Raw genomic sequence first — 15,340 nt, 5'->3', positions numbered from 1 at the left:
CTTGGAGGGAAGGTTGGGCAATCCTACTTCCGTAGTGATACTGCCTCGGAAACCCAAGGAGGGGTCGCTATGAGTCGGGGCCAACTCGACGGCACATAACAACAACAAAAATATATATATGAAATGATATTGTGTGTACATGTGGGAGGGGGATATAATTAGAGATAAGTTCCTGAGAACACAAATACATAACATTTTAGAGTTGGCTTTAAAGTGCCCATAGAAGCAAATACAAAATGATTTTAGGAAACCAGGACCCAGAGATCAGAAAACATAGGAATGCCTGTGTGCCAACAAACAACTGATCTTGCACAGGACTATAAGACTGCTCTGCAGTGAATGCTTGTTGTAACCTCAAGAACTTCCAGGAAAGGCAGAGCTGGCACTTGCCTCCACTTCAGCAGAGCAAGGAGGCTGGGCTGCACTGGGGGATGATCCAGGGAGGATAGCATCATTCTTGAATACACTCCTTGACTTGGACAAACTTATGTGGTTTTGTTGATTTACTGGATAAATTATTAAACTGTTTCAAATCCTGATGCACATGGTGGACAGGCAGTTGGCATGTCAGTCTAATGCAGTAATTGTCCCATGATGGAAATGCTTTCATACCAGTAAATAACTCCTGTACTCGCACAATGCCTGAGCACCCCAAGCTTTCCTATGACTCAGCCCCTTTGGGGTTTATGCCCAGCACATAAGACCCTGCTCTGTTGCGCATCAGCAGTTGAGTCTTTTGATTCACCTTGCAGGTCCTGGGACAGGAGAAGGTAGAGGCCCATGGCCCCGGGAGCCCTGCTCTGTGAAGCTTGCTATAGACACACACATAGATTCTCACAGATACAGCACAGTCTTCTGTGATGTGACATGTGATTGTGGGCCTTAGAAGGGGGTGAGCAAGGATTCTTACCCACAATCATGCCGACTTCACACCGATGATCTTCGTAATAACAAGAGATCATGGTGGCCACAGTGTCGTTCACCATCGCGACCACATCCATCTCAAAGTCCTGCCAAGGAGCACAGAGGTGGCAGTGATGGGGTGGGGCAGGGGGTCTCAGACCTCCTATGTGTTATCCAGCCAAGTGAAGGAGGCCTGGCCCTCCCTGGCATCCTGACCTAAAGGTGAGGTGAGAAGGAGAGAGAGAGAGAGAGGGAGGGAGGGAGGGAGAGAGAGCGAGAGAGAAGCCACAGTGCTTGGGGATGGGAGGCCCAGGGAAGCCTAGGGGCAGGTGAAAATGCCATCTCACCCCTCTTCGTTTGATAGCGTCTCTCAGAAGCCCCACAATATTGTTCCCTTCAGCTCCCGAGGCCTTGAAGCCCTTGGTCCAGTTGAGAAGAATGCCCTGTGGAAAAAGGAAAGTCCTCAGCAGCTGCTTCTGACAAATGCTGGGGGGCATGGGACACAGAGCTGGGCCTTTAATCCAGCTCTGGCTCTGGCAGGAAGTGAAGGGACAGGGAGCTAACTCTGAGCACAGGGACATGCAGCCCTATTTTATAATTGGGGAAATTGAAGCTTAGAGCATAACTTTGAGAAGTGTCGAGAGACAATTCTCTGTAAATATCTCATATTTCTATATGACAAGGTGCAGCCAATTTAAAAATGTTTATATAAGGAGATATTTCTTGATAGTAAAGCTTACAGACAGCATTCCAGAGTAAAGGTAAGGTCCAGAGTTGGAATTGACTCTATGGCAACAGGTTGGTTTTTGAGGGGTTTCAGTAGCATAGTAATGAAATGTGTGGATGCTGGAGCTAGACTGCCTGACTTTGAGTTCTGGCACTTCCACTTACCCTTAGGCATGTTATTTATATCATATGCTTTTCTCTGGGATCCATCCATCTACCCATCCACCCATCCTCAGGGTCCTAGAAGGCTAGATCTCTTTTCTGGCCCACTTTTCAACATGGACCTACCTTGTCGATGTCTTCATGCCTCACAGGAAAGGAGAAGGTGAAGCCCAAAGGCAGCTTCTTGTGCTTCATCTGATGCTTGTCCAGGAAGTCAGATATGCACTCAGAGATATAGTCAAAGAGCTGGAAGATGCATACCCAGATGGACTTCCAGAAAAAGCCTGTCCTTACTACAGAGGGTGTGCCAGCAGGCGATGACCCCACTGGGGCCTCTTGCCTGAGGAACAGAATCAGTGCTGAGCCATCAGTTCCTAGGAACGCATTGTCTTCCATGTCTGCCACTGAATGCCAAGCCTATCCTTGATTTCTCTCTCCTGATTGGTCACAGCTTGTAGAGATTTAGGCCCTAAGCCTTCCCAGATACCAGCATTCGGTGCTGTTATCCCAGCCCTCTGAACTGGACCCAGTGAGGTCCAGGCTCAGGCCAGGTTGCAACTACAATCTCTGTCTTCAGTGCCCAGTCACTTTTGATACTTCCAGATGTCCCAGCTGCCCCACCCTGGCCATGTCAAGGACCAGCCTCCCCTGCTTCTCTCCTTGGGCCTATCCACCAAAATGGGCATCCATTAAATGTTTTCTTATGGACCAAGTGGTTTGCTGGGTGCTGGAACCCAGGGATGTGCCAATATTTTCATTCCTCATGGCCCCTGGACAGATAACAGACCGGTGGTGTGGAGAACACTGGATTGCTGTGGACCATTCACCTGCCTTAAAGCTCCACTCTCAGGGGAACTGGGTGCTGTGTTGTGGCTGGCAGGTTGCTAGGGTCTAATTTCTCACCCTGCCATGCCTGCCTCCCTCAAGGGCTCACTATACTTCTGCTTTTCTCCTGGGCCTCCCATCATCATCAGCCTGGCTGCTTGCTCAGACTGTGATTGTTAGCACCCCTGTATTTTTACTTAGCTGTCTTACCATGTTTCTAACCATTACACATTGACTCATTCTTCTGAGAAATTGGAACCTGCCACTAACCCCCTCGTCAATCTGGTACCTTCTCTGACACCAGCCAGAGGGTGACTACGGACCTAGAAACGAGTCAGCTATGCCTTGTTGTTGTTTGTTTGTTGTTATTTGCCGCCTAGTAGCTGTATATCTAAGTCCTCTCATCTGCCTTCTTGGGCTGAAGTAGGGGGTTCTCCTCCTGCCCCAAAGCCCATGACCCTGGACATTCTTGAGTCCCCAGCTGCCCACCCTACTCACCATCTCTGCAGTGCCTGTCATGGCGTCCTCAGGGATGGAGTACATTTGATGCTTGGTTTTGACGCTCCACTGCCCTGCCTCACCTTCGCCCACCTTCACCAGCATCACCCTGAAGTTGGTGCCACCAAGGTCCAGAGAGAGGAAGTCCCCAACTTCTGCAGCCAAGGGAGAAGTTCATCAGCCTGCTGGGGAGTGCCTGAATGGCCACACCCCAAGGCCAGGGGAGGTGAGGGGAAGCACAGGAAGGGCCCGAGGGAGCTGGGTGAGGCCTGTTTGAGATCAGAAATCTGGGGGATCCCTGAGTAAACTGTGGAAACCCCTACCTTGGACTAAAATTACCCAGGGCTCAGAGCGAGCTAGGGAATCTAATGAGGTGACCTAGACCCAGGACTGGGCTCAGGAGGTATGAGGTCACCTTTACAGGTTCCACCCAAAGTGACCAGGGGCAGCCAGCCTCTCATAAGTTGATGACAAAAGCTAATTTTATTGAAGCATGACTGCTCATGGTAAGCCTAAAGGCCTGGGGACCAGCCCAGAGGGTGAAGTGTGAGGACCTGCATGCATCTGGGGCCCAACATGTTAGGGACTTTATCACTCACCCATAGAGTCTGTGATAGTCTACTGATGGGGGACAAGCCAGAACCACTATGAAAGAATTAAGGGCTCCTCTGCCAGCTTTCTGGCTGAGACAGCTGCCACCAAGATGAGGAGCTGTCCCTGTGCTCCCTCATTTGCACCTGTCTCCACACCCATTTGTACACATCATCCCTCATCCCTGTATCTCCACCCTTGCCTCCCTCCATCCCATCCTTCCACCCCATCCCTGCACACTGTCTCTGCACTCCATCTTTTCACCCCATCCCTCTGTCCCTGTCTCTGCACACTGTTCCTGTGCTCCATCTCCATGCCCTCATTCTTGTGTGCCATCACTTCACCCCAACCCTCCACCTCTGTCCCTCCACAACCCTGTACCTCTGCCCTTGCCCCATCTCTGTGTCCCATCTCTGTGCCCAGCTCTCCACCACCGTCCCTCCACCTTATCCCTGTGCACTATCCCTACAGCTTATCCCTCCACCCTTGTCACTCTACCCCATCCCACTACCCCATCCCTGTACTCAATCCCTCCAACTCTGTCCTTGTGGCATATCCCTCATCCCTCCACCCCTGCCCTTCTACCCCTGTCCCTGTGCCCCATTCCTCCACTCTCACCCCTCCACCCCTATACTTCCAGCCCCATCCCTCCACCTCATCCCTGTGTCCTGTCTCTCCACCTCTGTTCCAGACCCCATCCCTGTGCCCTCTCCCTCTATCCCCATCCCTTCATCTCTATCCCTGTGTCCCATCTCTGTGCCCTGTCCCTCTACAACTGTCTCTCTGCCCTGTTCCTCCACCACTGTTCCTCCACCACTGTTCCTGTACCCCAACCCTGTGCCCCATCCCTCTATCAGTGTCCCTCTGCCCCATCCTGCACCCCATCTCCACATCTGTCCCTGGACCTTGTTCCTCCACTCCTATCTCTTTGCCCATCCCTCCACCTCTGTCCCTGCACACCATCCTTGTGCACCATCCCTGTGCCTCATCCCTGTGCCCTCTCCCTCCACCCCATCCTCTACCACTCACTCCACCCCTGTCCCTGTTCCCTATCCCTCCACTCTCATCTCTCCACCCCCTTCCCTCAACTCATCCCTGACATCCCTGAGCAACGTCCCTCTAACCTTATCCCTTTCCCCATCCCTGTATGCTATCTCTATACAATGTTCCTCTACCCCCATTACTCCGCCCCTGTCCCTGTGCCCCATCCCTTCATCCTCATCCCTCCACTCCATCCCTCTGCCCCTGTGCTTGCACCTCACCCCTCCACCCCATCCTTTGCCCCATCCTTTCTCCCTATTCCTCTGCCTTGTCCCTCCACTCTTCCCTCCACCTGTCCATGTGCTCCATCCCTGTTCTGTGTCCCTACTTGTGTTCCTTTGCCCTGTCCTTGCACGCTGTCCACCCACCCTGTCCCTCTCCATCCTGAACCCAGCCTTTGTGCCACTGTTCCTGTACCTGTCCTCCCTGTGCCTCTCCTTATGTCCCCATCCTTGCTCTCCATTCCTGTTCTCTGTCCATCTGTCCTGTCCCTCTGCTTCTGTTTCTACTCTCCAGCACTGTTCCCCATCTCCACACTTCTGTCCTTCTGCCTCATCCTGGTGGAGGTACCTGAGCCCTCCTGGGTGGAACACACATAGGTGGGTAACATCTTCACGCTGGCTTCCTCATGGGTCTCCAGTCTCAGACCACGGTCCATCTCTTTCTGCATCCGCCTCATAACCTTCTTTAGGTCCTTCTCCTGCAGCTGGAACTCAGCCAGGATCTGCTCTGCCTGCCAAAGGGAGGGACTTGGGAGCAGGCAGGCTAAGGGGGAGCTGCCCAGGCAGGGCAGACCTAGGGGAAGACCCTTCAAAATGGACACATAATTTCACACTATTTATCACAGTTAAAACTAGTTGAAAAGTTAAAATGGTAAAGTTCGAAGACCAGCCTCTAAATAATTTTAGGCTGAGGTATGTTGGAGGGTGAGTGGCAGAGGTCAGAGTCTAGCATATTCCTGGGGCATAATTTATCTTAGCACTTTCCTCTGCTTCCTTGAATCCTGGGCCAAGAGGAGGCAGAACTGAGGGTGCAGCCCTGGGGAGACAGGCAGCACACTGCTGTCTGCAAGCCCTAGCACTCACTCTGGGAGACCAGGAGCCAGTGTGCAGTGTGCACAAAGAAAGTCAAGGCAGCATGAGTGACCAATGGACACCCAAAGCTCCTTGGAGGGGTCTGCCAACTCCAGCTGGCCATCTGCATTGTGGGTGCCTCAGAGCCATAGGCAGGGAGGACTCTGTGGAGTGATGCTTCTGAAACCCCAGGCTCTGACACCTGAGTAGCCAGGGAGCCATATTGCTCCGAGGCTGTGTGTGACTCCTTTGAACATAGTATGTGTTCATGGAGTAAAGGCCATATGGGTATGCTGACTCTCTCTGTGCAGTGGTAAGAAAAAACTCACAAAGATATTTTCATTTTGAACCAAATAAGAGAAGGAAAGATACTCTGACAAAAACAGCAATCTACTCTTCACAAACATGCACCCTTTTGTTCTATGAAACAATTTTACACATAGGGCCTGGGAGCTTAAGGGTCTCTGAATTCCAGCCACAGGGCAACATAGACTTTTGCCCCTTTGTCTTAGCTTTACCAGTCAGCACATTAAATTAGGAGGCCCCTTGGTCCCAGGGGATGATCCACCACTGATCTAAGCCAAACACTGCATTCCCATTCCCTTTTGCTATGATTGATGTAGAGTTGGGTCTGTAACCCAGCTCTGGCTAGTGGCAAGAGAAGGAAAGCAGATTTTAATTGAGGGGGAAATGGACTTTTGGGAAGTGCCCTCTAACTTAAGTCTGAAGGGCAGCTATCTTGCAACCATAAGGAGACAAACCTGAGGGGAAAAGCTGTTACCACCTGCTGAGGATGGCAGAGAGGAGAAGTGGCATGGTGATGCAGCCACCCCCAGGACTCCCATCCCTTAGCCTGTGCCCCATGTGCATGTCCTGGGAGCATCTAACTACTGAGGCCCTGGTCACTCAGGCCCTCTTCCCTGTAGCCCACAGCATTCCTAATGGATCCAGATCTTCAGTTAAGAACTCTGTCTTAACTAGGTCCCACACTTCACATTTAAACCCAGGGAAGGTCAGAAAAGGAAAACTGACAAAGCCTATGGCATACACAAATTCAAAGGTCAGTGTCTGCTAATCTATCAGTATCTGCAGCTCTGGGCACTGAGGTCAAGGTGAAGCCCACCCTGTGACTGTTCCCATGGGGCTCATCCCTGGTAATATCCTTAGCGCTCTGAAAACAATCATATTTGCTCTTCAAGGTCCACAGCCCAGCCTGTGCCCTCCTCTTTTTTTTTTTTTTCCTCAAACATAGGTACTCAGGAGCTGCAGCCTAATAATAGCACCTCCACAGCTGCTGAGCTCTTCCACAGCTGGAGTGAGCCAGGCACTTTATGTGGGCCACCTCTCATCCTTTCCATAAGAGCACTTAGAAGCAGGTGTTGCATGAACCCATTTTCTAGATGAGGTAGAGTCTGACAGGAGCTGCAGGTGTAGTGCATAGCCCCAAGCCCGCTTCAGATGCTGCCCAACATTTCCCTGAGGTGAGGCTTGTTAGGGGAATCTGGCACAGTCAAGCCCTCAAGTCCTCTATTGGTTGAACCACTGACACCCACTGTAGATGCAATATCTCTGCAGCCATATAGGAGAAGCCAGTTCTAAAGTCTAAGGTCACAAGAGAGGAAGCCTGCATGGGGATCTGTGCCCTCTCTGAGGAATGCAAAGTGACTCTCCTTCCCAGGGCTGCATGGAAGCCTGACCTGGCTATGTGTGGTCAGGGGTCAGTTCCATGGAGGAACAGAGGGTAGCTGTTGTTTCTTTAGCACTGGCAAGGCTGTGCAGGATGCATCCAGATTCATGTACCATCTGACTATTGGTCTCCAGGCCAGAAGGTCCCTCTGTGGAATCCATCATCACTCCATATCAGACTGATGCTGTCCTTTCAGACAGAGACACAGAGTGTCTCTGAAAATTTAGTCTGATCTAGCAACTTATCTTCTACAGATCTATTCTATAGAGAACTAACAAGTCCTTAAATAGAAGCATGTGGTAGTGTGGGCTGAAAACTGTGATGACAAAGACCTGAGGAGGACCATATGCCTGCCAGCTAGTTTGGCAGCTGCCCAAGTTGGGCCTCTCAGCACTACACATTCTGCAGTAGTGACAAAGTGATGATTGTCACTTTGATTCTTAGAGAGATGATTCCTATCTGTAAGTAAAGTTGCATTTGGCCTATGGTCAGACCTGTGCTCTACAATAACCTCAAAGGCTTAAATTTGCAGCCAACACTTAAAGAGAGTCATTTGTACATAAAATATAAACTTCTGATTTTTCCTAACAAATCAAAATACCTTTAAAGATAGGTATGCACTCTCACTGGGACTGTGGAGAAGCTGCCTTCACAGAGAAGGAGGTGATGGCGTGGCACCACTCCTCTGGGTGCTGGGACAGGTGATAGACCAGAGGGACCACATGATGATGCAGACCTTCAAAGGGGGTGCCTTCCTGTGTGACACTGCTCTGAGCACACTGTGTCCACTCAATTTGGGCTTAGCAGGCCTCCCACTAACCACATCACAAAGTCTGTGGGCTCCACATCCCCATCCACAGGGCCTCATTCTCATGGGCATAAGTTGGGGAGGGGTGCTGGAAGTTTATACAGCTGTAGTGCTCCATGGGCCATGGCTGACATGGCCTCCAGCAGACCTCATCCCTAGGGCTTACTTCCTTCAAGGGGAGGGTCCACTAAAGATGAGTGCCCCCCCCACCCCAGCCTCTATGGTCATAAGCCTCTCCTCAGGGCCAGGATGCACTCTAGCACTTGGTGACCTGCAGATGCCCCAGAGAACTCAGACAGGTCCTCTTACCCTTGAGGTTATAAACAGAGGGGGACATGGATGGTGGCAGGGGGTAGGGACAGGATGGGGATGGCTCATAATGCTGGCTAGGTTGGAGCCAGGGCCTAGCAGACCCTCTTGGGACTGGGGACCAGAAATAATGTACAGCAAGGTTCAGTGTACACAGGCACCTTCTGTGTTCACATGTAAACAAACCAGACAAAGCAGCCCAGAGCAACCCAAGCTCACAGAGCAGGAGTTGCAGAGCTGGGACTGGAACTGGGCAAGCCTGTTCCCCCCACACCTTATGATCTGTCTCCTGTGTGTTGGGCAAGAGAGCCCTTGCTGGAGTCCAGACGTGGAGACAGAAGTCTCTCTAACAAGCCTAGGCTGAGTTCAACACAAGTCAGTATTTGGATGACTATCCTGAGCAGCCTAGGGTCCTGGAGGATCCCAGAGATACTTGGAGGAGCCCTAGAAGAGCCTAGAGAAGCCCAGAACAGCCTGGAGGAGCCCAAAGGAGCTTAGAGAAGCCTGGAGAAGCCAGACTGTCTTGATCACTCTGAGACCACCTCCCCCAGGTCCACCTGTCTCCATGCACTGGCCTCAGGGTGATAAACAGCACAACCAGAGCCTGTCCTCCTTCATTCTCCAGTCTCAGAGAACAGCAGGACTGTTAGCAGTAAGCCCTGGCTGGCTTAAAGGCATTTTTTGCTGACATTGCCTGGAAAATAAACAGGACTCATGATCATAGCTCATAGCAATATCCAGAACAATACAGATATTTGATGGTTGCTGCTCACTGGTGTTCAGTTCTGTTCACTTGGAAGTAACCAAATAAGCAACTGGGTGGCATGTTAGATGTGAGAAAACAGCAGTGAAGAGACATATGGGGCAACCGCTGTGTAGAGTGTTGAGAGAAATCCCACCAGTGAGTTACTATTTGAATAGGAAAGGTAAGAGCAAAGTGGCACTGGGTGATGCATTGGGCTGAGGGAGCTGTTGGTTGGAGGGGAGTGAGGTAGGAGATAATGTCAGAGAGGGTAAGAGAGAGTGGGATGCCTAGGGGCTTCTGGGTCCCAGCATGGCCTGAGGGAGAAGCTGTTGGAGGTGGGATCCAGGGCTGCTCTGACTCGACTTAGGACAGGACCACTCTGGCTGCATGGGATGAACAAGCTTCACAAATAGGTTGGAAGCAGCGAGCAATCAGGCTGGCCCTACAGTCAGTGACTAGGGATGGTGATGTGGACCCCATGGAAGAAGGTGATGGGAAGTGGTAATATTCTAGAAGGTAGAGCCAATGCCATCTGCAGATAGACTGAGAGGGTTGGGGAGAAAAAGAGCAGAGTCTGGTGACCCTCTGGGTTTGGCTTGAGCAACTTGAAGGAAGGGTTGTTATTTACAGAGATAGGGGACCTCTGGAGATACAGACTAAGGTAGGAAAATTGGAAATTTGATTTAGGCATATTGAGATGTCTGTTAGCTGTATGCTGGAGACTCAAGCTCAGGAAAAAGGTGGGGCTGGAGCCCTAATTTTGAAAGCCATTGTTGTTGTTGTTATGTGCCTTTGAGTTGGACCCTACTCATAGCAACCCCTCCTTGGGTTTCCGAGGCAGTATCACTACGGAAGTAGATTGTCCCATCTTCCTTCCGAGGAGTGGCTGGTGGGTTTGAACTGCCAGCCTTCTGGTTAGCACTCAAGTGCCTTGGCACAATGCTAACAGAGCTCCCTTGGAAGCCATAGGAATATAGATAGCACTCAAAGTCTGGAGGTGGGCCAAGATCACTGGGTCACCCAGTTTGTAGAGGCTGGAGCAGCAACGTTAGAGAATGGGAACTGAGTTGGTCAGCAGGGCTGCAAGGGGCTGAGTGTTGCCAAGTGTGGCCTAGGAATGGTTGGCATCCCACAAAGCCTTCCCCTTTCAGTTTGTACCTTCTCAAGAATTGAGTCAAAGAGACAGGATACCACCTTCTAGTAGCTCTGTTTCAGAGAGGAGAACTGAGGGTAAGCCACCCAGCTGTGAACACACATACATTGTGGCCACTCTGCCAGGCAGGTTTACCCAGGTGGGGAGGTAGAGCTGGCCTTTGACTAGGTCTCTCATCATGCCACCCCCAGCTCACCCTGGCTCTTGCAGCCTCTACTTTGGCCTTGATGGGATTTAGTGGTCATGAACTAGTCTGTCTTCCAGAGGTTTTTTTCATGAGAGAGGTGAAGATAGTCCAGAGAATGTACAGTCTACAGCAGGTTAGAACTCCCAACTATCCTGCCTTCCATGTCCTCCCAGGGTGGGACTGGTGCATGTAATTCACAGCACCTGCACTCCACCTCACTCCAGTGGAATAGTGTGGTACAAGGCTGCTGATCCCATTAGTACCTGCCAGCGGGTAGGAGAAGCTGTTGGGGACAGCCTCCACTCCTCCTGTGCCTCTCACCAAGCTGGTCACTCTGGACCCAGGCTCAAGCACCTGGGGCCTCAGATAGCAGGATCAAGCCTTTCCTGATGTTTGGGGTAGGGTGGAGGGGCCAATATAGAAGTCCCTGGAGGACATTGCAATGGGAGCAGATGTAGTCTGGAGCTACAAACAACTCTCCTTTTTATAGAGATACACAGAAAAGGAAGTGACTTCAGAGTTGTAGGCAAACTCTGCTCACGAGCTGACCCTGCCTGGGTAGCCATCCTACCGTCTATTTATTGATTGAGGCCTACCCACAAAATTTTAAAACTAGGAAATGGGAGAGGGGACGGAAGATAGAAAGGCCAAGAAACAACAACCCAGGGCCAATGAGGGGCAGAAACAGGACCTTGTATGGCCACCACAAACCTGAAGCTGAGTGATTCTGCCTAGGCAGGCAACACTGAGGTGGGAGCATTACATGGCATGTTGCCCTGTGATGGAAGAGATCATGGCCCACAGGGGACTTTCTTCCTCTACCCACCTATTTCTGGGTCCCAGAGAATGCTTTTGAGCCTTTAGCTGGTGTATTTAGGTGTATTCAGTGAGCATTGAAGCTCTGCCACACCCTCCATGAGCCCCAGCCCAAAGGATAGACAACGGCTGTGAGTCCTACAGACCCAGGGCACTGGGGCAAGGGCTCCAGAGCCCACACTAATTCCCTGGAGGGCAGAACAAGCTTGGTCCCCTCCATTCCTTGTGCCTCAGGGCTCTGTACACAGTAGTGAGTGGCCACATAACTGCCATGAGGGTCACATACCCTGAGGTTTTGGAAACCCTGAAACAGCTGGAGCATGCTGAGCAAGCTGAATCTTTTCTGAGACAGCTGGCCACACCAGAGCAAGCATCCTGGGAGGAGGACTGTCAGTCTATGAGCTGTCAAGCTTCATCTAGTGGGAGCTCCCAAAATGACACTCTACATGGTGAGTGGCTTTTGTCAGGGTGGCATCAGTGAAGGAGGAGCAGTGGAGAAAGGAGAGCCCCAGTGTCATTTGCCTTCCCTGAGGGGTTCAGCCACCATTCCACCCTGCCCCCACGTGCTATAATCTGCAATACCAGAGGCACTTTTTGTACACTAGGAACCCTGCCACTTCTGTGGCTTGGGCCACTCCCCTAAGGCCAACATCCTTTGGAAAGAAGGGTGGTGCCTTTGGAGTTACCCTTACCAGATCTAAGGATGTCTGAGCCTGGCTCATCATGGCATCCATTGCCATCTCTCTGAGGGGCCAAGAGGTAGGCTTTTTGAAAGCTGGAGACACTCCTGCCTGCTATACACAGGGCTCAGCTAGGTCTCTTCACCTATGTGAGTGAGAGCTGCCTGGCTGAGAGCTACCTGTGGCAGGCTGCACAGGGCTTCTTCACTGAGAGCGAATCTGAGGAAGCTGCTGAAATACTGTGCCCCCTGCCCAGGGGTCAAGGAGTGGGCAGGGATGGCAGAGGAAGTCTCATCAGGTCAAGGGACCACCTGGCAACCTACTGTGACCTCTATACACTGGGAACCCAGATTCACTGCCCAGAGGTTCCCAGAGGCAAACCTGCCCTCCAGCTGTTCTCCACTATTTGGCTGGTTCTTACTCAATACTTTCCCAAGAGCCCTTTTGCTTTGGAAGGGTCAAAGGTCACCAGGCTGCTTTAGGGTGGGGCAACACACCTGGGTTTGAAATGCTGGATCCACAGGGAATTAGGGGGTGGGGTACTGGTGAGGACTGAGCCAGGATAGATAGCAGTAAAAGCCTTGCCAGTGCTAAGCTGAGGTGTGTGTACTAGCTCTTGGAGGCCATGGGATCACAGGAGGATTTTAACCTGGGGGAACTTGTGTTTTTTTGCACTCTATGAGAGTTTAGACTATACTGGGAGGCTGTTGGTGAATTCTAAGCAGGAAATGTCAAGGACCTGACCCAAGGCAGAGGTGGGGGGAAGGAGGAGGGTATTGCAGAAGGGTACAAGGTCTTTGGGAGCAGAGACTTGAGGACTAAATTGCACCAGAAGACTGGCTTTTCTCAGAAGGTCTTCCCCTCCACAGCCCTACATAGGAGGTGGATCTAAGTTATGGCAAGTATAGCATTTGCCCTACCAAAAAAAATCAAACTCACTGCCATGGAGTCAGATACGACTCATAACAACCCCTCCTTGGATTTCTGAGGTGGTATCACTATGGAAGTAGATTGCCCAATCTTCCTTCTAAGGAGTGGCTGGTGGATTTGGATTGCCAGCCTTCTGGTTAGCAGTCAAATGTCTTATGCACTACACCACCATAGTTCCCAGCATGTGCCCTAGACATCACTTAAGGGAGCGGGGAACCACTGAGCAGTTTCTATCTCCAGCTGTGAGAGATAATTCAGTAAGTTAAAACTAATACTTTCTTATTTCAGAGCACTTTCCTGACCTCAGGGCTTTCTTCTCCCAGTACCACCCTCTCCTGCTGCCTCCCTCTCTCCCCATTTCTTCTTTCCAACCCAGTCCCACCCATGCAGCCCTAAAGCCTCTGCATCCCAATGTCTGCCCTTTGCCTGGCATTGGCAGCTCCCACTGCCCAACCCAGGTTTTCCATCCACCCACCTTCACATCAGATGCACTCTTTATCTGGGAAAAGTTTCTAGACATTAGAGATTATTTTCCCCTAGTGTAACCTTCCACCAACTAGAGGGAAAAGTTACCCAAAGCTGGAGTAGGGCCAAGGGGATAGACGAGGGGGTTCTCGAGAGAGCCAGATTTTTTTTCTTTTAAATGGTCTTTCTTCCATGAAAATGAATGATTGGGCCCCCAAGGCACAGTTTGATTTTTGAATTAATTGTCCAAAGTACATGATGATGCTAATCTTTTAAGATGATTATCAGATTTTTGGACAAGAGTGTGATTTCAGTGTTTTCATAGGTGCTATTTTCCTTAGGAAGGTTGGGCAATCTACTTCCATATTGATACTGCCTCAGAAACACAAGGAGGGTTGCTAAGAGTCAGGTCTGACTCGATGGCACATAACAACAACAACAACATTTTCCTTAGATATGTAGAGTCTTCCCTGATAGGAACTAGAATCAAGGTCACACCTTGCTTTCCTGGCCTGCTGTCATCACCTGCTCAAGTGGCATCACTACGGTTGGTGTCACTGGATGTGGTAACTCATTGTGTCACTCCCTTTCCCCAAGAATTTCCTCCTGTACCAGACCATAAAGACTCTTTAGTAACGTTATCATCAACTTTAATCATAGGATAATATGCGATAAAGTTATAAATTGCTTAAATGTAATATTTCTTACTTTATTGAAATATTAACAGGAAAATTGCTTTGTAAAATCTTTCTACATTGAATTATAACATTGAGTCCAAATTCACTTGATGGCAGTGGGTTTGGTTCAGTTTTAGTTACATTATTAGTAACTGAGCAGAAGCCTTGTTTGATTTTTCTCCTTTTCTTTTAACAACTCACTCTCACAACAGTTATTGTTATAGATTCACAAATACTAATTACCACAGTATTGTAGCTAAAACCCCAGTATATCTGACAAAAAATCAGCAACTATAAAAACATTGGAAGCAACAAAAACAACAGTCCATGCCTGTAGCTCCTGTAGACAAAACTCAAAATGTAATTGAGTAATGACAGCTCTGACTAGAACACATTAGAAGGTTCAAAAGTATATTAGCATAGAATTTAAGCTTTGTAGTCTATTGATACATGTAAATTGGGCTTATAAAAAATGTCTCTTTTTATAATTTACAAGGACATTTTTATTGAAAATAATATATCTCTGCTGAAACACTACACGAAAGTTTTATAGATAATCATTTTGGTGTCACCTCCCTCTGATAGTGTCATCTAGTATGGTCTTCATCCCCCCCACCCCTCTGGTAACGCCACTGGTTCTCTACACAGCCACAGCCCAGTTGTGGGTAATCTCTTACTGCCTTCGGATCTTAGAAATGCCGCGGGAGGATACTTCTTTTGCCAGTTAGGCAGCAGAATCCATTCAGGGTGCATGATTGGCTCATTGTTGCTGTTGTTATGTGCTGTGGTGTCAGACCAGACTCATAGCGACCCTCCTAGGGTTGCTGAGGCAGTATCACTATGGAAGTAGATTGCCAGTCTTCCTTTGGAGGAGTGGCTGATTGGTTTGAACCGCCAGCCTTCTGGTTAGCAGTCAAGTGTCTTAGACTTAGTCTTGAACTGCTCATATGCAAATTCAACTTGAAGTGAAAGACAATTAAAACAAGTCCAAGAGAGCCAAAGTATGATCTTGAATATATCCCTCCTGAATTTAGAGATCATCTAAAGAATAGATTTGATGCATT

At 49.8% G+C, this 15,340-nt stretch overlaps 1 protein-coding gene across 1 annotated transcript in view; it reads right to left on the bottom strand.

Annotated features, from left to right (window-relative positions):
• The window catches only part of GCK (glucokinase), a 19,788-nt gene extending 7,524 nt beyond the window's left edge, over positions 1-12,264 (bottom strand). Inside the window, exons 1-6 of the mRNA XM_007944123.1 lie at positions 12,217-12,264; positions 5,317-5,479; positions 3,115-3,269; positions 1,918-2,037; positions 1,251-1,346; positions 911-1,010 (exon numbers count right to left, since the gene is read on the bottom strand). Of these exons, the coding sequence (XP_007942314.1) occupies positions 911-1,010; positions 1,251-1,346; positions 1,918-2,037; positions 3,115-3,269; positions 5,317-5,479; positions 12,217-12,264 (682 nt within the window). The remainder of the gene's footprint in view (positions 1-910; positions 1,011-1,250; positions 1,347-1,917; positions 2,038-3,114; positions 3,270-5,316; positions 5,480-12,216) is intronic.
• Positions 12,265-15,340: the final 3,076 nt, after the last annotated feature.

The sequence above is a fragment of the Orycteropus afer genome, unplaced genomic scaffold (genome assembly GCF_000298275.1).
Source record: "Orycteropus afer afer isolate SDZICR_OR568_19922 unplaced genomic scaffold, OryAfe1.0 scaffold00121, whole genome shotgun sequence".
Classification (NCBI taxonomy): Eukaryota; Metazoa; Chordata; class Mammalia; order Tubulidentata; family Orycteropodidae; genus Orycteropus; species Orycteropus afer.
Note: the sequence above shows the minus strand (reverse complement) of the source record. Positions and strands in the feature narration are given on the sequence as shown.